The sequence below is a fragment of the Pararge aegeria genome, chromosome 2 (assembly GCF_905163445.1).
Source record: "Pararge aegeria chromosome 2, ilParAegt1.1, whole genome shotgun sequence".
Classification (NCBI taxonomy): Eukaryota; Metazoa; Arthropoda; class Insecta; order Lepidoptera; family Nymphalidae; genus Pararge; species Pararge aegeria.
The window spans coordinates 11,176,100-11,199,731 of NC_053181.1; the positions used below are offsets into that span (position 1 = coordinate 11,176,100).

The 23,632-nt window shown below is 36.5% G+C and overlaps 1 protein-coding gene across 2 annotated transcripts; it reads right to left on the reverse strand.

Annotated features, from left to right (window-relative positions):
* Positions 1-1,332: 1,332 nt before the first annotated feature.
* LOC120634936 (delta and Notch-like epidermal growth factor-related receptor) lies at positions 1,333-22,698 on the reverse strand. Of its 2 annotated transcripts, none has more exons than XM_039905842.1 (12): positions 22,527-22,698; positions 19,905-20,492; positions 18,229-18,425; positions 17,017-17,189; positions 16,440-16,558; positions 15,609-15,762; positions 14,637-14,891; positions 4,903-5,045; positions 4,340-4,459; positions 3,254-3,356; positions 2,719-2,894; positions 1,333-1,718 (listed from the first exon to the last, which is right to left on the reverse strand). In XM_039905842.1, exons 2-12 carry the CDS (start codon positions 20,421-20,423, stop codon positions 1,509-1,511), a joined length of 2,169 nt encoding a protein of 722 aa, XP_039761776.1. In that variant the 5' UTR covers positions 20,424-20,492; positions 22,527-22,698; the 3' UTR covers positions 1,333-1,508. The 2 variants fall into 2 exon arrangements, with proteins under 2 accessions (XP_039761776.1, XP_039761767.1); XM_039905833.1 differs by having other exon boundaries at positions 18,229-18,434.
* Between the last annotated feature and the right edge of the window lie 934 nt (positions 22,699-23,632).

The window sequence follows — 23,632 nt, forward strand, 5'->3', positions numbered from 1 at the left end:
TGGTACTTTTATTTACTAATATAATTATGAATTATTTTGGCATAAAGATCAACCTGACACCATCGCTAAGAATTCATTTCAAATAATAAATATTATGTTTATAAATCCGTAATAAAAAAGATATTATAGAAGCTTATTTTAAAATTTATTTGTAGGTATATAGGTACATTTAAAATATTGACTCTTAACACCCAGTAGACAAAATATATTTATGAAAAGATAAAAGAAGTAAGGTTTCCGAATCTCAAGTAGAATACAATTTTATCCTAATTAGTATGTAATAATTTGATTACGAACTAAGTATAATAGTACTTACATACCTACACATAGAACTGTTTAACCGACCGTTTTTATAATTTGATTAAATTAACTAAACTCTTTTAATTAAATTGCATAAATGTAATTTGATACCTATAAGCATGCAGGCAAACATTTAATAATTAGATAAAAATAATGCTTTTATTGCCAACGAAAGTAAATAACTCTCCTTCTAAGAATACTTTCATCATATCTGATGTCCTTCAAAATTGGCCTGGGTGTTACATAAACCAGCTTTTTTATTTGACAAGCCACTGAATGATATTTTTTTTTAAATGTGCATGAAGATACTCAGCAACACCAACATTTAATTAAATAGGTACATAAACGAGTTGAGTCGGGAAAATCCTTCGAAGTGTGGAATTGCTTGGCGAAGACTCCTTACAGGTATTTGGAGGATATACTTCATCTGCGTAGTGATGAGATTGCTGCAAATGTAGGGTAGAGGTGTGGACACGTAAAGACATTGGTGCCAATTCTGTTGCACACAAATCTCTAAACTAAGCTAAATTTACACGACCAAAGTAGTTTTAGTAGTAGTATAGCTCGTCCAGGGATAGAATACTTACCACCAGTGGCGTGCACATGGGTATGCACTAAGCGAGAAAATTATATATAATGAAAGAAATTCCAGTAAGAGTTATAAAAAACTTGAAAGGCCTTTTAAGAGTTTTAAAAATCCTACCCTTGAGATTTTGTAACTCATACTGGAGATTTCCTTCATTTAATATCATCTGCATACCCTGTGCATACCCTTTATGCACGTCAATGACTACCACCATATTTATTTCAGACGCTAAGCAGCATTTTTGTAATGTTATGTTTCGGTCCGGAAGGCGTGGGTGCCAGTGTAATTACAAGCACGTGACACCTACGTCTCACGTGGACACAGGGCAGCACGTGTTCCTTGCATGGTCTGCAAAGTGTTGCTCTGTTTATTGACAATGATTTTTCACATAGCATCAGGTGGGCCATCTGCTTGGTGCATCAATAATTCATAAAGAAAAAAGAAAAAGTAGTGCCATCCTTTAAAATTTGCTCTGTGGACTATAAGTACTATTTTTATATCTGTTAATTTAGTTTAGTTTGAGATTTGTGTACCACTATTTGCTTTACTCTACTGGTGGCAGCAGATGAATTTATATTTCTATTTTGAACCGCTCCCCATCAGAGCAGTTCATGAGTGATGGCTATTGGATGAGCGGAGAGCTCTGGCTGTCGCTGAAGTCAAGGGTGTAGTACATATCGGTGGTGTCGAGGGCGGCTGGAGGCTGGAACGGTGCCGGGGGCGCGCGCTTGTCTTGCAGCCAGTGGTGAGGAGGCCCAGGCTCGGTCACTCGGGATAGTCGGGAAAGTATCCGGGCATACGTCTTGTTAACCCGGCAGTGGCATGCCGTCACCTGTTACAATATATTAAACAACATATTAGATGCTGAAGATATCTATTTTTGTGAAGTGTGGTGAAGGCAGATCAGAATACAATTATTACCAGCACTCCTCTTCCCGCGTGTCGTATGAGGCGACTAAGGGAATAGAACAGAGGACGGACATCACCGTCCTCTGTACTACTACAACCATCAACTGCAATTAGGCCTTTAGTCCACCAGTGGACGTTTTAGGTTTTAGGCTATTGATGATGATGATGTAGACTTAAAGAAGTAATTTGTATAGTATTTAACTCAGGAATGTAGATGATATTTTGCAAAATAAATGTGAATTCGTCTCAATTTTTTAAGCAAATTATTACTTAGAATCCTTGCCACTAGAATAATTTTACATTCTTGTAGAATAAGCATTATAAACAAATTACCATGGAAGAAATAATTATTAATTCAAAAAAAAAACAGTATGAAGAATATTTATTTAAACTGATCAGTTAGTCAATAGTCCATCATCTCTGTACCATAATGTCCATTTTATCAGATAGCATGTCAGTTTAATTTTTGCAGCGGGTTTTCCAAGAATAGGCGGTGGACAGCAAGAGTCCACTGATGGATCTCGCGGAGTTTGTAACCATCATCATTTTGATTTATTCGCTTTCATCTGGCAAATGAAGTTCAAGTTTTAAAAAGTTCTTAGTACCATATACCTGTACCGTGCCGTGCGGTGGCAGCAGATCAAAATTCAGTTGTCACCAATGCAAGAATCTCCCCTTTCTGCAAGAGTCGTACGAGGCGACTAAGGGAATATATCGGAGAACTGGCAGTGTGTGTTACACTTGGTGATTAAGTATGGGCAAAGTCTCCCGCTAGAGAAGGGCTTTTGTCCAGCATGAGACTTTTATAGGCTCTTGAAAAAGTCCTATCCGAAGGTACATGTTGGTCAGTCCACGGACTTCACCGTTTGATATAACTATCTATGGAACTATACAAGCACTGAAATCATTACAAAATGTCTCACCACAACCCCGACGATGGCAATCGCAGCGCCTAGGGTCCCGGCTGCAATGTAAACGTTATGCAGGCGGTCGTGGTATAGGCCGAGCGGAAGACGCATCTCACGTACGGAACCACCTCCACGAGATTCAGCACTGGACTCACTTTCGCCGTCTATCACCGATTCAAGGATAAAATCCTCTGTAAAAATAAAAGTTTACTTTATACCCTGCCAAACGATAAAGCTTTTCGGTACGATAAAGCATAGAACATCAATCTTGGTTTTATTGAGATAGGATAGGACAGAAGACGAGTCGCCTCTCGGAATGAGAAGAGTTAAGGCCGTAGTCCACTACGCTGGCCGAATGTAGATTGGTGGGTTTTACACGTCTTTAATAACATTATAGAGAACTCTCAGGTGTGCAGGTTACCTTGCGATGTTTTTATTTGCCGTTGCAGGAAACCCGCGTCTAGTATAGGTTTCTATGTAACATTTTCAAAAAATGAACAAAAAAAGATTATTTCAAGACCTTTGTCTTGAAATAATCTTTTTTTGTTACCTTCACAAATCCTCCCGGTGTATCCCGGCCTGCATGAGCAGTAAAAAGAGTCGACTCCACTCCAGCATGTTCCACCGTGGGCGCAAGGATTATTGTCACAAACCTGTAAGCAAAGGATTCTGAATTAAAGTAAGGAAATAACTGGCAGACCAAGCAAATCGCCCGTCTTGTGGTAAATGTAAAACCATCTCCTATAAACAGCGGAACGCGTCGCAGGGCATTGCATGCATGTAACACGTCCCATAAAGAGCCGCCCTGTATCCATAAACGTACCTACATATTAAGCTCATGTGACTGTAATCACACCGCCAAGCAGCACTGCTGAAGTTATGACCTTCAGACCGGCAGAGTGATATAACGCATAGCGACAGGTTTGCGACAGGCGTACATATAGCAATCACTGCTGTCAAACGTCACTTTTCCATACAATAAACAAAAGTGACGTTCGACAGCAGTGATTGCAAGATTTACGCCTGTCCCAACCTGTCGCGAGATACGTAATCACCCTGAGAAACACACCAGTGCTAGGCAGAAACAAGTGCACGGCAGAAACAAATATGGCGGTGGTACTTGTGGTACCCGAACAAGCTTTGTCACAAAAAGCTCTACATGTTAATAAAACCGTCTCTCCTATGAGAGGGGAGCCTGTGCCCAGCGTTAGGACGTTAATAGACTGCGGATTATGATAATGGTGTCTTAGTTATTTCCAACCATATTTCAACCTTCAACCTTCTACTTTAAAAGTTCCTAAAGATACATAAAATAATCTACTTATTCTACAAGATTAAAAGATGAAAACTACTTTTTTTTTCGTTCCAATCAACCTCACAATCTTTCCTTGTGGTAAGTGATAAGATGTAAGCGGGCTAGCCTGTTAGGGAGTATGCAAAGGACGTGTCGCTTACCGTGACGTCTTTGTCGGTAGCGTGATAACTAGATGAGAACCCGACGGAACCACGGCGGAACCCGAGAAAATTCAGAAATTATAAATTCCCATATTGCCCATACCGGGAATCGAACCCGCTGCCAGGAAGGTTCTAGTTAATAATAGTTCATGGTATCGTAAAAAAGTTTCAGATTGCTTACAGTTGCTACACTATTGCAGTCCTCGCCCACAAAACCGCTAGGACATTCACAAGTGTAGCTGTTTCCATGGTCCAAACAGTAACGGTGCTCCGAGCAAGGGTTAGGTTTACACAGATCCACCTAAATAAAAAGGATTTTCAAGTCTTAAAATAAAGATGTTAAATATATTTTGAAAATTTAAAAGAAATCCTTCTTAACCAAAGCCTGCCATGTATAAGTTTTATTTAATAATACTTACTAAAATAGTGCAAAACGAACTGTAGTTCGTGATAACTAAAGTAAAAAAGGTTTGCCTGTTTATTTTTAAAGAACAATTAATAAATAATGGCCTTACTCCTTACTAATATTTTAAAAGCGAAATTGTGTTTGTTTGATTGTGGATGTGTACTTCCGTCACGCCCTAAAAAAGCAACTTAATTTTTGGTAGGGAGTTATTTGTATAGACGGAAAATAGCATAGGCTTCTTTCTATGCCAGGAAAATTAACGGTTCCCACAGGATTTTTAAAAAACCGCAAAAACCGCGTAAGAAATGTTGATAACAATTTTATTAGTATTTCCTGACCTTTGTCTGACAAGTGTTTCCAGTATAACCGCGTCCGCACGAGCATTCAAAGGCACTGACGCGGTCAGTACAGGTGCCACCGTTCGCACAAGGCGACGACTCACATTCGTTATATTCTAACTCACACTGGTCGCCGGTATAGCCTGAAAGAAACAAATAATAAAAGCTATAACAAGGATACGCAAATTATAATATCAGTAAACTACGTTGCTAATTTAATCCGAGGTGCAAATTTAAATTGCTATCCACCCCCGCCTCTGAGATGTAGGTACGTGTTGGTTTTACGTTTTCCAAATCATCTATATATATATATATACATAAAAGAAAGTTGTGTTAGTTACACCATTTATAACTCAAGAACGGCTGGACCAATTTTTATGATATTTGATTTTTTGGATTCCTCTTAGACCGGAATAGGATAATAAGTATTAAAATATAACAATTATAAAAATAAAATGATCCGCGGTACGAAGTTCGCCGGGACAGCTCATCATCATCATCATCATCATGTCAACCAATCGATGTCCACTGCTGGACATAGGTCTTTTGTAGGGAGTTCCACAATACACGGTCTTGGCCCGCTTGCCTCCAGCGGCTCCCAGCGACTCGCCTGATGTCATCTGTCCACCTCGTTGGGGGCCGACCTACGCTGCGCTTACCGGAGCGGGGTCGCCATTCCAGCACCTTTAGACCCCAACGTCCATCGGTTCTCCGAGCTATGTGCCATGCTCATTGCCACTTCAGCTTCGCTACTCGCTGAGCTATATCGGTAACTCTAGTTCTACGAATCTCCTCATTAATCACGTAGAGATACTTCTTGCATAGCTCTCTCTCCATCGCCCGCTGAGTGACTCTGAGCCTTCTTATGAGGCCCATAGTTAGCGACCATGTCTCAGTTCCTTAAGTCATCACAGCGGGACAGCTAGTTTGGGATAAAAGTTATTTTTCTATAGCTATAATTGACGCACTAAGTATATTGCCCACCTGATGGTATGTGGAAAACCATCGCCTATAAACAGATGTAGGTGCAGAGCTACAACACAGGGCAACAGGAACACGTCCTGCAACGTGCTGACCTGTGTCCATTAACCAGAGGCGTAAGTGAAAGCCTCAGGTGCCTCTTATTACACCGGCAAACATGCCCTCAGACCGTAACACAGCAGTGCAACAATGCTGCGTAGTGGCAAAAATAAGGATCGTGGGAGTACTTCCCCGGACGAGCTCTGTCACAAAAAGCTCTACTACTGCTTAGTCAAAGTCAAAGTCAAAGTCAAATATTTCTTTATTCAAATAGGCACATAGATGGCACTTTTAATGCGTTGATTATATGCAAAATGTGTACATAGCAGTGAGTAGTGATGGCGATAACTACAATCGTAAACTTAAAACTAAAGCTACGAGGGTCGCACCCTGATCTAAGAAGAAGCCCACAACAAACTTAGCCGGGTGTTCTTTTTGTTATCACCATCACACATTGTCATTAGAAAATATTAAAGAAGCAACCTGGTTAGAGCAATTGTTCACACCCAAGCTTTTTTATCGTTTACGTAATCCTTTATACTTTAATAGGACTTTTCTATAAGCTTTCGCTTAATACGAACTTTGAACTTTTTAGTGATATCCCCAACATATCAACCGGTAATTTATTGTAAAATTGTATACAATTTCCTTTAAATGAATTGCTTATTTTATGTAGTCTAGTGTACTGCATAGTCATAATATCATTATAAAACCGTCACTAGAGGGAGTATGTTCCAGCTGAATTTTTTACAAGCTTCGAAGTTCTTGGAAACTAGAAGTAGTGAGTGACGTAATTTTCGTAACAGTTCTGATTTCCCGTGAGATGAAGAAGTTTTGCCGCATTAGTTCATGCCAGCCACCGGAAAGCGAGTAACCGGCAAATTCCAAATTGAATAAAAAACCTTCAATGATTTTTACGTTTGAAGAGCTCAAGCAGACTGAAAAATACTTTAACATTTCTTATATTGTTATATTGTTTGAGATTCATATGCGAAGTTTAAAAGAATCCCGTTGAACAAAACCTACGTTTAAAAATTGATCATATTTACGAGCAAAAATAAACCCTCTTGTATCCACGATTGTACTTACGAATGACTTAGCAAAATAATTAACCTCTAGCTAGTAGGTAAATTGTAGTGCCAAATTTAATGCCTAATTTCGCAAACATAACTTTATTACAACATTTCAAATCCAATTGCCTAACCATGCGGTGATAGCCTAGTGGGTAAGGCGTTCGGCTTTCCTTTCGTGGAGACCGAGTTCGAGCCCCGGCCCTTTTAATTAAAGCAATTTAAATATCACTTGCTTTAATCGGTGCAGGAAAACTTCGTGGGGAAACCTGTATGCCTGAAAGTTCTGAAACGGTGTGTGAAGTCTACCAATCCGCTCTTGGCCAGCGAGACCACGGCCCTAAGCCCTAAGCGTAAGCCCTTCTAATTTAGAGAGGAGACCCGAGCTTTGTAGTCGGTAAGCGAGCCCAGGTAATGAATTGATGACGATGACGAACCATGCCGTGCATGGTAAACTAATTATTATGTTTTATATCAAAATGCCGGCAAGACTAAAGCCAAAGGGAGGGATTTCCCATATTCATGAACTGTACAGAAGAGTTGATTATCGCAGTAAATGGTAGTAGTAGCACAGAGGACGCTGCTGCCTATTCCCTAGTACGACACTCGCGGGAAGAGGGGGGTTGACGATTAACTGGGTATACAATAATTTAAAGAATTCAGCGAATACAAGGATTCATCATTAATGATATTATTGAAAATTGGTACATGCATTAAGTACTTTACAAGAGGTATATGTGACGAAAATTGTAGTTGCGTTTCAGTGCATAGAGATTAAAGTAAGTCTAAGCCTGTAGTCAGCTTTGCCGTCCGAGTAGAGGATTAGTGAAGTATTTCAAACGTAATAGGACTGGTAAAATATTGTGCATTTCTATACTCGAGAATGCAACTTTATAACGATACTCTAACTACACATTTAATGTCGATGCAATTTTCTTTACGTATAGTATACTCGGTAACGATGTACCTAACCCTAATGTTACCCGTGAGGCTCAATATAAAGCTTGCCATAATAAATTCTCTAACATAAAGGCGCTCCGTGTAAACACATTATGATAGAATTGCAAAGCGGAAAAAGGGAAGCTAAAAGCTCAGTTATAAATGAGATCGTAGCACTTTCCTACAACTGTCATCCGCCAAATGTGTTTTTTTATGCGAATATATTTTCAGGCAAGGTATAAGTATGGTATAGCGGCGTTGAGTTCTCCTTTTTTATTTAATAAAATATATATTTTTGCCTTTGTGTTACCACGACATAATGAATACATATGTAGCTAGCTAGCAGATTTATCTATCCATACTTTTATAATATTTGTAATATTGATTTGTAAAATTGAACCATTTGTTTGTTTGTTAAAATTATAACCTCTTAATTGATAGACTGAAACTACTGATCCGATTTTATTAATTATTTCAACATTACAATAATACTGTTTTAAACGATGGTAGGAAGCCCCCAGAAGAAACAAAGATTGTGTTTTCAGTTTTATTTCAATACTTAGTAAACAAGCAAGCTAGGAGAAACAGCGCTAACGAGATCTACGTACGCTGACTAAATGATTGTCCGCGAGCCAAAAAATAATATTGCTTTCTATGACTATTAAAAGACGATTTAAAGTAAAAAAATGTATATTCATCAACATCATCGTCATCATCGTCATCATCATCATCATCATCATCAGCAAATTAACAGTCAACTGCACTAACACAATCCTCTTCCCTCATTGGGACAAGGGGCTTTAAGCGTAGATCAACCACGCTGCTACAACGTCGTACAGTGATACAGTTATCAATGGATAATAATCGGTACAGATGCCTTAAAAGTTAACCTGCTCTCCGAGGCACTAGGGTGAACTATGCCAATATCTAAACTCAGGGCTATTTTATATCACTGAGAATTTTTAATAGAAAAGAAAGATTAGTCCGACTTAGACCGAAGCGGGAATTAAAGAGAGGATACCGTGTACCGTGGTTGAACATGCTAAGCACTGGACCAACGAGACAGTTATTTATACGTTTATTAGTTATTTCAATAATTGATGAATTTGTATTGATTTTGAGCGGGATAAGTGTTTTATACACTACACAATTTAGTATTTATATGTAGAAACAATTATTTCAACCGTTTCTAGTTATAGCTACATGCGGTTGCGCCAAAACAACAGATCGTATAGCCCTCATACGTGTCGTACGTAGAGTAATGTCGGTACTTCAATTCATGTTACTATATTCTCCACAGCAAAAAAATTTAACAAATTCATGCACCAGTAAAACCTGCTGTCTAAAGCAAGATGTATTTATATTTACAGGATGCATTTACGTAAATATGTTGTTTTATAAAACCATTCGGATGTTTTTTTATATTTCTCTTTGTTTTTCCGGGATAACAAGTAGCCTCTCAGCTTAATAGCTTCAAATGCATTCATACATATTGTCCGCTATATCCACTTTTAGGTATAATTATTCTTGGCTGCATAAAAACACATTATCTTTTATATCCTTACTATCATAGCTCAGTGACCCAAAGAGGATCTTGGCCTCCGACTCCAGAGCCTGCCACTCACTGCTATTCTGCGCCACCTACCAATCGCATTTTTCAAGGGTGTCTTCGTCAATCCATCAATACCTGGGACGTCTATTAGCACGTTTTACTAATGGGCGCCCTAGTATATTTTATAAAATACCTATTGATAGCGATTACATAAGACTCAGGATTTCCAATAAACTTTTCGTGGAGGTAACTTATTGCGCATTAAAAAAATTTTTTTAGAGTTTTTTCTTAGTGTGACATTGCTCATAACGAAGGCAAAGTATTATTTATTTTAGGTTACTTTTTGCTCACCACATCTTCTAATTCTAGATATTTATTTTTTTATTTGGTAACTATGACCCATCTACACTATAATTTAACAGAATTATTAAAAACTAAACTAAATCAAAAAAACTTACATTAAATATTAATATGCAATGTACAAAATGTAACAAATTAAAATTTTTGCGTCCAGGCAACCCTACGTAGATATGTTCTATGTGAGAAAATAGGCTGTGTCGGAGACACGGACAGTCAGACAGACGCGAGGGAGCATTTAAGTGTTCCCGTTAATTTATTTTTATTCTGTGATGTAAACGGAACTCTAAAAATGGAAGTAGGTACGCCAAAAACGCGGTATCGATTAATTGAGAATGAACAGAATAATCTGGCCGCCGTCCGTCGCGGATAGTGAACGTAGCTTTTATGTAGTGTTATTGCATTTTGGGTACCCTCTAGCAACAACAAGACATGGAAAACTCATCAAAATTTACCTAGTGCCCGTTATTTCGCCGTCCAAAGCGAAATAACGAATGTGATAGTGCAAAAAAGTTATAGAATATATCCGTGGTGAGTAGGTACTTCATCACTCATCAATAGCCTGTATAGTCCACAGCTGCACTAACTGGACTTGCACGCTGAGCAAACAGTATTTACTTATTTATGAACGCTTCATAAGTGCCTGTGATAGGCCTACATGAATAAAGAAATTTTGAATTTGAATTTGAATTTGATGTGGAATTTGGCTATAGTTATTGATGCGGGAGCTTTTGAATTTCCCGAAATAAATGTAGCCTATCAGGTTATAAGCTATTTCTGTTCATCTATATATATATAAAAGGTACTGACTGAATGACTGACTGAAAGACTGACTGACTGATCTATCAACACTCAGCTCTAACCACTTGACGGATCGGGCTGAAATTTCTCACACCGATAGTTATTATAATTAAGGCATCCGCTAAGAAAATTTGAACCCTAAGAGGGTTAAATGGGGGATGAAAGTTCATATAAAATCCTTCATTTATCATTTTATGAAACTGTGATTTTAGGTTTTCGATTAAAAATAAACTCCAAAGGCATCAAATAGGAGATGAAAATTTGAACCAAAACAAAAATTTAACTTAACGTAACTGAAGTCGCGGACAAAAGCTAGTAATTAAATAAATATACTTTGACAATACGCACATTGCCATCTAGCCCCAAAGTAAGCGTAGCTTGTGTTGGCCTACTAAGTTGACCGATGAATATTTTTATGAATAATATACTTGTAATACAGATAAACACCCTAACACTGAAAAGCATTCATCAAACAAACATTGTCCTGTAGTGGGAATCGAACCCACGGCCTTGGAGTCAGAAAGCAGTCCGCTGCGCCAATCGGCCGTCTAAATAATTAACAAACATCAAAATTTTCCCATTTTATATCAGTAGTACTCTAGCCAGAATTTAGTATTATGATCTCTTGTTCTGTACGAATATTGAAAGTGAAATGAACGATATTTTTTATAGCACATTTTATAAGTTAAAATGTAATAATCCTTTGTTGTAGTAACGGAATCGAATAGCTTTATCGTCTAAAGAGTAGCTTAGGCTAGTGCAATGAAGTCAATGTGCGGTCTGCCTTAATAGCAACACTGAGTTGCAAGATTAAGTTGCTCTTGCCAATTCGTTACCAGAGAGTGTTTGCCCGCATTCAACCTTTTTCTTTGCTGCCGGAAAAACAACTTTGTTGATTAATTCTCCCCAGTTTATTTAGTAGCTAATGACGAAAAATCGTTTGCGTCCAGTTTATTTGCTAATGATAAAAAAACGTACCCTGAGATAAGCTGTTGAGCTCTTTTCACCTAATTAAAACTCCTTTTGCAGAAATGTTCTACGATATATAACAATAAATGTTATAGTAGAGTTATATATTTGTATTATACAAAATATATTTTTGAATTTCAATGATTTTTCCGAGATGATTACGTAGTGGGTGATGTTTAATGATGATGCTGTCCTTACTGCTTGCTTTAGTGTATTTAAAATGAAGAAAAATTAAAAACATCTTATCAGAAAATCCAGTGTGAATATTCCTCCTTCCTATCTGCACCTCCTGATCTCGCATTAATGGCACAGGCGGCTTCGGACGCTAAACTAGCTTTTTGTCAGTCTAGACACGTCCCAAGACGAAAACCTTATACGTAGTATGTAACTATTAAGTACGTCTATATACTTCAAGATTTGAACGGATCGTTTGATCTGGATTGGATTGCTCTAAATTTATAAATAATTATTTAGGTACCTACAATTTCTGTTATTAAAAAAGTTATGACAGCACCCTAAAACATATAAAAGCTCGCGGGCAACCTTCCAAATCTTTATAACTGAATCAACCAAATAATATTTTCTCAGGCTATCGTAACCAAGATTGTCTTGACTGTAATTGAATAAGTTAGGAACGATTTATTGCTCTACCAATTGTTATGAAATTATGGTTCCACAAAGGATCTTAAATCTAAGTTAAAAGAATTATATATACTGTTTTTTCCTAATTTTGGCAACGAAGTCTATATAGAGACACATAAAATACTATACATAAATAAAAAGCTAATTCCAAGAAGGGAACATCCCTTCCTCACTTCAGAAAATGATGCCCTAATTTTGTCAGCTCGGAAGTCGAAACTGAGAACCACGCTATTATCCCCGGTTCTGACAAGTGCTATTTCATTTTCTGTGACTGGTTCCAAATTCTAAGCACTATGAATATGAACTTAAGTGGGCAATTAAATGTCTCCAGAGTTTTACGCGACTTTTTGATTTAATGACATCAGCTGGACTGTTACGTTACGACTACCCTCCGCAGTGTTATGTATGCTCTTCTGATCGGCTACAAACCAATAGCAAAACCAATTTCTACCAGACTCAGTACAGGTATAAAATACAGCTTTCAGTTTCACAAAATGAAGAATCTTAGTATATTAAAATCTGCCCGGTCCTTGATGAATAGAGACAACGTGCTTAAAAAAATACTTAATGAATACTACTAACAAATGAATAACACTAATAACATTATACCTACCTCCTTAATAGCACTATTGGTGCAAAATTCAAAAATTCATAATTCATTTATTTCAAGTAGGCCTATGATAAGCACTTTTGAAACGTCAAGTCTGTCTGTGTGTAGTAACTCTACCACCGGTTCGTTGCTCTTTTCCAACATCAACAATTTACATTTTACATTTTACTTTTTAAAATTCATTTTTCTATCTTGTGAGAGATGAAAGCGGAGCCGGATGCTTTCAAGCAACCTTGTCATTAAGAAATTCATCAATTGTATAATAACCTCGCTGCAATAAATGTGTTTTAACACATTCTTTAAACTTATGCATTGGTAAGTCCAAAATTACCTTAGGAATCATACTATAAAAGCGTATACTCAATTCCACAAACGACTTCTGCACCTTTCGCAGACGATATGCAGATGTCACTAATTTATGACCATTTCTTGTAAGTCGACTGTTCATATCCACTTTTATTATATACAGCAAGCCCATATGTTAGCTGACTAGTAACCGTCTAACATATTTTTTTATGTCAGTGGTCCGCCAACTCATTCCATAGTGCAAATACCCATTCACCAAACCAGCAGCAAAGTACACCAGCCTAACACAGTATACTAAGTTGACACTGTACTGCTTCTATAGGGGATTAAGTTAAGTGCAATTGAATGATGTACTGAACGTTTAGTGCATTAATCCCATAGTTAAGGAAAATTAATCCATTCTGCAAACGTGCAGGACATATGCTCCCATATATAGGCTTCAATGGTTTAAAGGGCTGGCCTTATCGTTCAAGAGTACAAACGAGTAAGTAAACTCAATGTTGGCTTCAGAAGAAAATATAAGTTGTAATAAAGGATTAACAAACGTAGGTACTATTTCTTAACAATGGTGGACTTTTTCCATTCTGTACCTAGTTCGAGCCGGATTTCGATAATTACATTTGTATGTAATCCAAATGAGATCCCTTCTAGCGTGTGCCTACGTACTTATTTATATAGGTACACAATCTTGTTTCATTTAATCCCACGAGGATTTTCCTTATCCTTCGTCGTGCCGTTTCAGTTGAATTCAGTGTACAAATTTAGTCCATTCAGCAGCGTGCGCTACGGAACGGTACGCATGCTTCGGCGAATGGAAAACAAGTATGTTGCCCACAAAATAAGAGTATTATTAATTTTAACATTTATTTTTTTATTTTTCGGAAACAAATTCGGTATTAAAAAAATTTGGTTACCCGTGTGAGCATTTCCGTTCTTTTTATTTAAGTTCTATTTGTAATAACTTTTTTTGGGGACCGAGTTCGATCCCCGGGAAGCATCTCAAACTTTGATGAAAAAACACATCGTAAGGAAACGCCTTCTATAATATCCTATGAGTTTGAAGCCTACAAATACGCACTTGGATAGCGTTGTGGGCTATAACCTTAAGCCCTTCTTAATCTGAGAGAAGATCTGTGCCCTGTAGTGGGCCAGTAATGGGCTGATTAAGAAGACGGTCAAGTAGTTTAAATATTTCGTTTACAGACCCCAACGTCTTAGGAGTTTAGATAGGAGGAGGTTATTATGTCATGTCAACCCCCGTTGACTTAGATAGTGTATTAACCTGTTCCTAACATGTAATAATAACATTTATTGCAAATGTATCCGTCAAACCAGCATTAAAGATACTAGGATTTAATCTCTCTCTGATATGAGACTTGAAAATGGAGAGAGAGAGTAGAAGATCGCATCATAATGAGAGGTCAACCCATTAGCCGGTTATTACTGGATATTATGTGATAAAACTTACCTGGTTCGCAAAAGCACCGGTACTTCTGACCCTCCACCTCATTATCCGTTTGTTCAACGCATATTCCCTTGACGCACGGCTTGCCAGCACAGGCGCCTCCAGTAACAGCTAGTTCACAATGCGAACCTGTCCATCCTTCAGCGCAAGCGCAATGAAATGTTGTTGAACCATTCATCGCCATGCTCATACATGACCCCCCATTGATACATGGTTCAGAATAACACGGGTCTTTCTCACATTTCCTTCCTGTGAACCCTAAAAATTTTCCCAACTTAATTAATATTTATTAATTAAGAAAATAAAATAACCTATACCGAGAAAGTTAATTAGTATTTATTAATTGCAGGGGTAACTGCACAAATAAACTCAAAAGACACTTATGGGTTCTTCACTCAGCCCGTACCATAAAAATATTGTTTTAATACTTTTGCGATATCTCGTTAAGTCAATTTGTCAATTCTATTAAGTTTCGGAATACAGTGGCTTCATTAATCAACATTTACTTAGTACGGCTACAGAGATATTCATTAAACCTACTCGGGTACGGTATCACATGATGCGTTAGTGAGTGGGTATAAGGTTACGCAACAACGCTTTTCGCATAGAGTTGCCGATTACGTCACATCGGAGCTTAATTAACCGTAAAATGTAATTTATTTTTTGAGCGTAGTAGAATTTATCGGTTTAGAAATTAAAACCACTTTTAGTGAATTATGTAAAACATAACGGGACACTACCCTACAAATATAAATTTTATACTCAGATGTTTATGTTATAAATATTAAGTAAGGAAATTTCAACGAATATCATTTAAGGTAGTTTGTCATTTTAATATTATGTAGTTTTTTGGTATTATGTAAAAGGGCCGATTGAATTATACATCCTACAGTTTGAAATCATACAGTCACACTACTGCTTGAACTTTGATCAATTTATTCACACAGATAAAAAGGTTTATAAAAAATTGTATACCGTATGGACATAGACAGTGGTAGTTAGCACCGTTGAGAGGTTGCGAGAGGTCAACACATATGCCATTATTCAAGCAAGGTGATGGATTGCACGCGTCCCTATCCTCGCAGTGCGGCCCGACGTACCCTCGGCAACACTGGCACTCGTAACCTTCCTACATTCAAACCACGATAAATCTATCGACGCAACATTGACATACAACTTTCAATTAAAGGTTGCGCTGCAGGAATTTATTGCAACTTTTTATGACCTAGAATGTTAAGATACTTACTACTAAGTCAAATTTAGAATAAACGGAATTGAAAATTTATTGAATTGATTATAATAGGAATAGTTTAATATAATACTCGAGATGCAAGTAAACCAAAATCTTAAATCTTTATGAACAACATGGTGTTAGGGAGAAAGGAGAAAATTGTTTGTAGCAGTTATTTTACATGTATAAATTGTGAATTTTCTCAGGTCTGGTGGAGCCTATGGCTGGCTCTACCGACAAAGTGCTGCCAAGCGATTTAGCGTTCCGATACGGTGCCGCATAGAAACCGAGTATGGGCACGTTACAGCCATACTCCTAGCCTGCTAAGTTAAGTAGTTAGCCCGCTACTATCTTAGACTACATCATTCCTTACTTCTGGGTAGAAATCATTCAAAGGCTAACTTATAGTAGAACCAATAAACCATATATCTCATTGGATCAAAAAAAAAACGATGACACAATATATATATAATAACAGGTAAGTAAAAATAGGTTAAAAGCTTCTTTATTTCTAAAAAATCTAATTATCCTAGATGAAAAATGTATTAATTACCATTTATAGGTACCCTACCTACCATAGATACGTTTGTATAGCAGACGCCTTTCCCGGTACAGTCTTGGGAGTCGCCGCAATTATCTGATTTCACAGTTACCTTCAGTCGGACGCATTGTGACCCCCAACTCTCGGATACAACTGCAAATATTATTTTTATTACCACGTGGCGTGTTAATAAAATATATCGCAACAAATCGTCGAATAAAAATGTAAACACCATAAAACGTGCTCAAGATACATTTCTCTAAGAAAGAAAATAGACATTCCTTGCATGTCAAGGCTATATGATATTTTTTCTAAAAAAATGTTGTTTTCCCCGTTTCAAACTTCCGATAAGAGCTTACGTAAGTTGCTACGTTCTCACGCAATGTTAGCTACATTGCGTGCTTGGTTGGCACAATATCTAAAGGCTATAAACCAAAAAAAATACATTTAAAAAGCTGTATAGTTTAATTCATAGAAGGCTACTTAGAGCGTGTTTTTAGGAACATTTTGACTAAATCTGTGTTGCAAACAATTTCACCATGAAATAAAATTACAACACATAAAACTAAAAGTAAATTAGGCTAAAGATATATATTTTAAAATTAAATTACCAATTAATAAATTAACGCCTTCAGTAAGATCCTTGTCGTAGAGAGTAAATATTTTTGCTCCATTTTCATCTAATGGCGTTATATCAAGCAACATCCCATCAGATACGTCACAGTGTTCATGTCCTTGCCGTGTCACTTGGTAAACAGCCGGTTGGGGAATTGTATGATGTGACCTGAAAACAGCCCCTTCATAAACAATTATCTATTGAACCGAAGGATAAAGCAATTGACACGGGTCATTGAAAATTCTGTAGATAAATAAAATTAATCATTGAATTATGAATATAGGAGAAAGGTACCTATATAACTGTAGGTTAAGCGAAAAGTCCTAGGTAATACAACTTGACTTTTTTGAGTAACTACTGAATGCGTATTTATTGCGTATTTACCTATAAATTACCTAGCGATCCGACCCGGCATCGCACGAGTGCAATGTAGATAGTAAGGTGGGGCAGTTTACATTGATTAATACCTAATATCGTAGTACTTTAATTTAATCTATCTTGTGAGGTTTAACCAGCGTTCGCAATGTTAGCACAATAATAAGTTTCTTACGACATTACTTTGCTTTTCTGCTGTAATATGCATGTTAAACCTTTATTTTGAATAACTGTATATTTGCTGATCAATGCATTTAAATCGGTTGCGTGTTTTAAAAGATCTAGGCGTACAAACAGTGGGAGTTATTTTGTTTTATACTATGTAAAAAGCTTTGTAAAACTCCTTATATCTAATCATTATTAATATAATATTTTTGTTTGCTGATAGTAACTGTAAAAACAAATGGATACATTATACCGTAATACAGTAAGATAAGTACTAGCTGTGTCCCCCAGTTTCTTCGCTTTAGATACGGAAGAAATGTTCTACCGTGTACACAATCCCTAATCTCACGGTAAACCAGAAGTCTAGCTGGTTGAAAACTCCGGGACTTTCGTAGAAGATAATATACTTTTTATAATTATTGTGAATCATTTATAATAAAGAGTGCGAAATGATGAACCATTTATTAACCCTTTTTCTCTGGAGAAAATGACGCAATCTGTCAATGCTAATAACTTCATCAAGGTCTGTTCTTTGTATAACAAATAAAATGTTTTGTATAATAATATAATCAGCCATAATTAGATATCTTTATCATCATAATTATATAACAAATTATCTTTATATAGATAGCTAATTATTGTTGGCTTAGTTATCGTATAAACCTACCTGTCCTCATCAGCATGTGAAGAGTTCGTGTCAATAGTTTCGTTAGTAGAGACAACGCTAACAAAGGTGTCTAGCGGGGAAGAATCTGCGATGCGCACGATAAGGATATCTCCACTTTGAATATCAGCAACCCCCTCCCATGACATGATGACCGGGGGGCACTCCTCGCCCTCTCTTCGAAACGTGCCCGCACACTCCTCCGACATCCATACCGCAAAATTGCACAAACATTAGTTTAACTTAGAATAATAAGCTTAGGTATGCATAAATCGAAAACACATAATAATAAGCTTGTGGAACCTATATTTAATAGGTTTTGTCACTAAAAGTGCCTACCTATGCTAAATTTCAGGTTTTATCTCGCGAAATGTCAGAGTTCAATTTTGCTTTGCACAAAATTACTTTTGAAATGTATATAATTTTAACACATACTGAATGTGTTAAAATTATGTACATTTCACCATTACTTAGAATATCTTGTCTGGTTAGACTTATTGAAATGTGTTTCTGTAGTGCTTTTAATTTTTATGATATATCTAAAGCAGCAAACAAAAAAATTGTAGGGCAACATTGAATCGGCATCTAGTTGGTGTCTTAGTTAAGTAATTCGTGAATCTCATATTCTGACTGCAGCAGGCAACCAATCTTTAAGAATACAGTAAATCTTTTTTTCAATAAAAGAAATATTAATTGTTATGTACCTACTGCAATAAAATACCTTCAACTAAGATAACATGTCAAGTGAGAACCGCGATACATAATTTATGATTACTTACCAACTGGTATATGAAATTTCTTACTTTATATAGGAAGGGTGGTATAAGATATTATACAGTCCACGCGTGTTCTTAATCTCGAAAATGCCACTCGCATAGTATTCTGTGCGAGACGTACCAGACATTTTCCTTTTATAAAAGTAATGAACAGACTTGGACTGCTGAAGCAGAAAAGGTTTTTCTCTTTTCCTTTTGCGCTAGGACGATTTATGGTTTATGTATTTGACCTCGTTGCGTTCTGCGCCCACGATTAAAGTTATGGTCGAAAATGTTATATCAGAATTATATTTTGTACACAACATTATTTATGTTGTTCTCGTGGTAAATCTATCACATGTATTTAAATTTAGATAAGGCCTTGTATAATTTTAGTTAAAGCTCCGTCCAACGGAAGAGAATACATAAATCCACTAATTTAAAGAATTTTTTTCTTAAACGTATAATTATGTATTCTTACCTTTTTCTATAAATCAGTTTTTAAAGAAACGCTCTATCCTGGCAGAAGAGGTTTGAACTCAGTATACTCATTTCTTAACGACAAAGACATAATATAATGCCAGGAGCTGAGGGTAGGTACCTACATACAGCTTTAAAATAAAGTCCTTCGCCATGCCACTTTAACATTAATAAACCCATATTCATTTGAGAATGAATAAGATGAAAGGTCTATAAAATTATTAGTAAAATATCTAGCTAAGCATTGTAAGATAATGGAATTCATCGAGATAAAAGCCGATCATTCAAATCGAAAAAGTGATGTCACAAAATGGTTTCCATTATCATTTTTCTATGCTTATCCCGTTACAGTGTAAGTTTGTCTGGGTGTAAACCGTAGTTTCCCAGGGGAAAATAAAGGGGTTGAAATAAAGTCTACAAATATCAAAAATTAAAGCAACTTACCGTAACAGGCAAATTGAGCTCATGGGTCTCATTACCACGCCATAATCGAGATTCTCTCGGCAAAACTGGCAGCTCACAATCTATGGCCCCTAGACGATCTTGTAAGTGTGCTGGTGAATGTACTGCACCAAGTGTACTAGAAGTAGAGTTTAGCTTTCGCCTTCTTGCAAATTTCAATAAACCTTTTGTACTCGCTTGCGTTTTTGCTTTGCGAGTAGTGGTCGAGCGCTCTGTTGTAATGTACGCTTTAGTTGTTTTAAAGCTCTCCTTTGTCATAGGAGCACCAGTACTAAGAGGCACTGTAGCCGGTAACGGTTTTACGCTAGACTTTGTTGAGTGGCTAAACTCTGTAGTTGCAAGCACAGGCAAACTAGATACGCCTTTCATTTCAGCCGTGGAATTTAGTATTACCTCGCAGCAAGACTCTCCAGCGAATATCATTAATAAAAGTGTTGGCACAGTGTACATTTTATAAATTCTGTTTGTTGGTTTTATATAGTTATTCGCTATTATTGCCATTTTGTACCAGTTATTTATGTCCTTGGTTTATTTGGCACTGTTTCAACAGTAAATTGTAGATGGCCTTGCCTGCCAAAACAATCAAAACATTACGTTATAAAAGGGAAGTTTTAACAATGGAACGAGGACTCCAAAACACGTGTTAATAAATCTTCATCGTCATCCATCATCAGCTTATAAACGTTTACTCTTAGAGCATCATACCACCACGCTGCACCAATGCGGGCATGTGATTCTTATGTGCTCATTAAGACACGGGAAACTCCGGGAAAGTCTCATAAAAAGAAAAATCCATTATCCTAACAATAATACCCCGACTTTGGATTCGACTCCAGGACCTCGTGGTTTGTAGTTATACAAGCTAACAACTAGCCTAACAAGGCAATGACAATGACGTGTCCCATTGCAGCAGCGCAGCGTAGTGTCTATGCTCTAAAACTCTCTCTCTGAGAGAGGAACGAGTGTCCAGCAGTAGCAATTTCAAATTATTGATTGATGATACAGTAGTGATGCTGTATATTTAATGGGGGGTGAGGTTTTCTCAACCAAGTTCCAATAAGTGGGCGTTCTGAATTCTGCGCGTTTCTTTACAATCCTTTAATATTACACTCTACCTTCTTTCTACCATTGGCATGAAAGATTTTTATTTAATTGAAGATCTTATTTACATTTACCTATGTTCGGTAGCTTTTAACAAGCTTTAATGATATAATAGGTAAATATGCGTTAAATAACAGCTGTACTAAATAATAAAAATTGTAAAAACCGATTAAAAAGTATCCATCGTTTCTCAAGTCTTCCTGACTTCTAAATATTTGTATTATTCATTGTTCTGATGACCTTTCGAAGTCCGTCGTTCATAATTGTTTTTGTACTTTCTAAGAGAGCTGTCTATTATTATTGACAAAAACAATTGAAGATTAATTGAAGATCTTATTTACATTTCGTTTACCTATGTTTGGTAGCTTTTAACAAGCTTTTATGATAAAATAGGTAAATTTGCGTTAAATAACTGGTGCACTAAATAATAAAAACTGTGAAAACCGATTCAAAAGCATGCATCGTTTCTTAAGTCGTCCTAACTTCTAAATATTTGTATTAGTCATTGTTCTGAGGACCTTTCGAAGTCACAATTTTTTTTGTACTTTCTAAGAGAGTAGTCTTTTATTACTGACAAAACGATAATTTTAAGCCCGAACGAAGTATCTAACGATCTAAGTAGGTAGGTATAAACTTTTGCAAGTAGGATACATTAACAAACAATACGTTTTCCGCAAAAATCCTCGAAGTATTCCTCCGTACTAAAACCCACTTATCACGAGTTTTTAAAAGGTGACCCGAAAGCTTTTATGAATTTAGGTACTGGTGCTTAAGGAGTGCTCACTTCTTATGGAAAACATCTATAATTGAAATGCTGTAGAGTTCTCTCCGTAAGTGGTGACCCTCTTCAAATCGAGTAGGTATTGCCTGTTGACCGGAGTTACTAATTTTCTCTTCACCTTCAATTTAAAATGCGCATATTTCATGACGTAGACCTTAGAACTATCGATGAGCAGTTGAAAGCTTTAATATATGCCATAACTTTATCTATACCTACACATACCGAACCGAGGTCCAATTATCTACTCAATGGAATTAGGTTACAATAGGTAATTTATATGTCCTGTATAATTGGATTTATAGAAATGTTTCTACCATTAAAATTTAATTTTTTAATTGGCCACTTGTCACATTGATATGAATGACAAGTTGATGATAAGGCAATAAAGATTAATTTCATTTGCTCTTAGAAAAGATAATTTATAAACATAACATTTATTAAAAAGTATGATAAATATTTAGTTTTCCCCTTTAAATAATTAGTAAAATCCAAATATATGATACACAATTACTAATGATGTCAACTATAAACAAATCAAATTATTTGACATACCTTTAAAATCGGAAAAGGATAATTTTAAAAGTATACGTCATTCACTATAAACACTCACTAGAATATTTATATACACCTATACAATAACAAGTTATTAAAGAAAGGAATGCTTCAAATTAAGTCAAGCTCAACTAAAATCCAATAGGATATGTAATCAAATATTTCCTTACTTGTTCTCTAATGGAGAGCTGTTTCCTTAATGTCACTCACTCCTCAATTTATTTGGCAGCATGTTTTTTTATATTTAATAATAAGACAGTGTAAATTTATGTTTGATAAAAACAATGATGTAGAAATGTTATGTTGAACGTTAAATCGACGCAGGGCGGACGGCGTCGCTGCCCGCAGCCTCCGTGGCACTGAGGGCGGGCGGACTGCACCCCCCGCACCGCACCCCGCTCTCGCCTGTATCTTTACTTAATTTTACTACTTGCCTGTACTATCAACGATTTATTTTTTATGCTAGGATCCAAGGCTATTGGTTATAAAATATTGAGCATGTTCAACATCACTACCAACTTTAAAAGCTTGTGGTAGGAGTATGTATGATAATTGTTATACACCATAGTTAACCTATAATATAGTAAAACCTATTGGATTTTAGTACCAATAAACTTCTGAGGCTTCAAAATTATACGTTCTATTTAGGACCCGATTATTATAAGGCCACCTTAGCACTAAATAGGTACCTACTATATGTGTTTTCTGTTATGTTTCTTTGTGTTGAGTTGCAAATAAAGTTCTTTGTTCTTAAAATATTTAAAGGGTTGTACGTTTACACGGAACTGGCAGTCTTCGAATTAGTTTTTTTTTGCCGCCATTACGCAGCCTCAATAATTTGAGATACGTCTCAATACAAGTGATAAATTAATGACAAGGTTGCTTGAAAGCACATCGCTCTGGTTTCATCTTTCTCAAGATAGAACAATGATTGTAAATTTGTTAGATATTTATGTTAAAAAAGAGCATCTGCTGAGTTTATTGCCGGCTTCTTCTCAGTAGACTATTCCTCCCTAACCGTTGGTTGAGTCACTACAAACAGACAAACTAGACGTTTCAAAAATATTAACCCTACTTGAAATAAACGATTTTTTATCATTCAATTTTTGTGTAGTCTTCGCGCGAGTAATATTGGTGGCCCAACCAACTTCCTTACAACAAATTTTCTAAGCTTTTAAAGCAACAAAGCAACGCGATGTCGCGCTCATATACAACTGTAAAGTACAATCCCATTCCTAAATCCCAAGAGGCAAAGAAATTGTCTGCAAAAATTCGC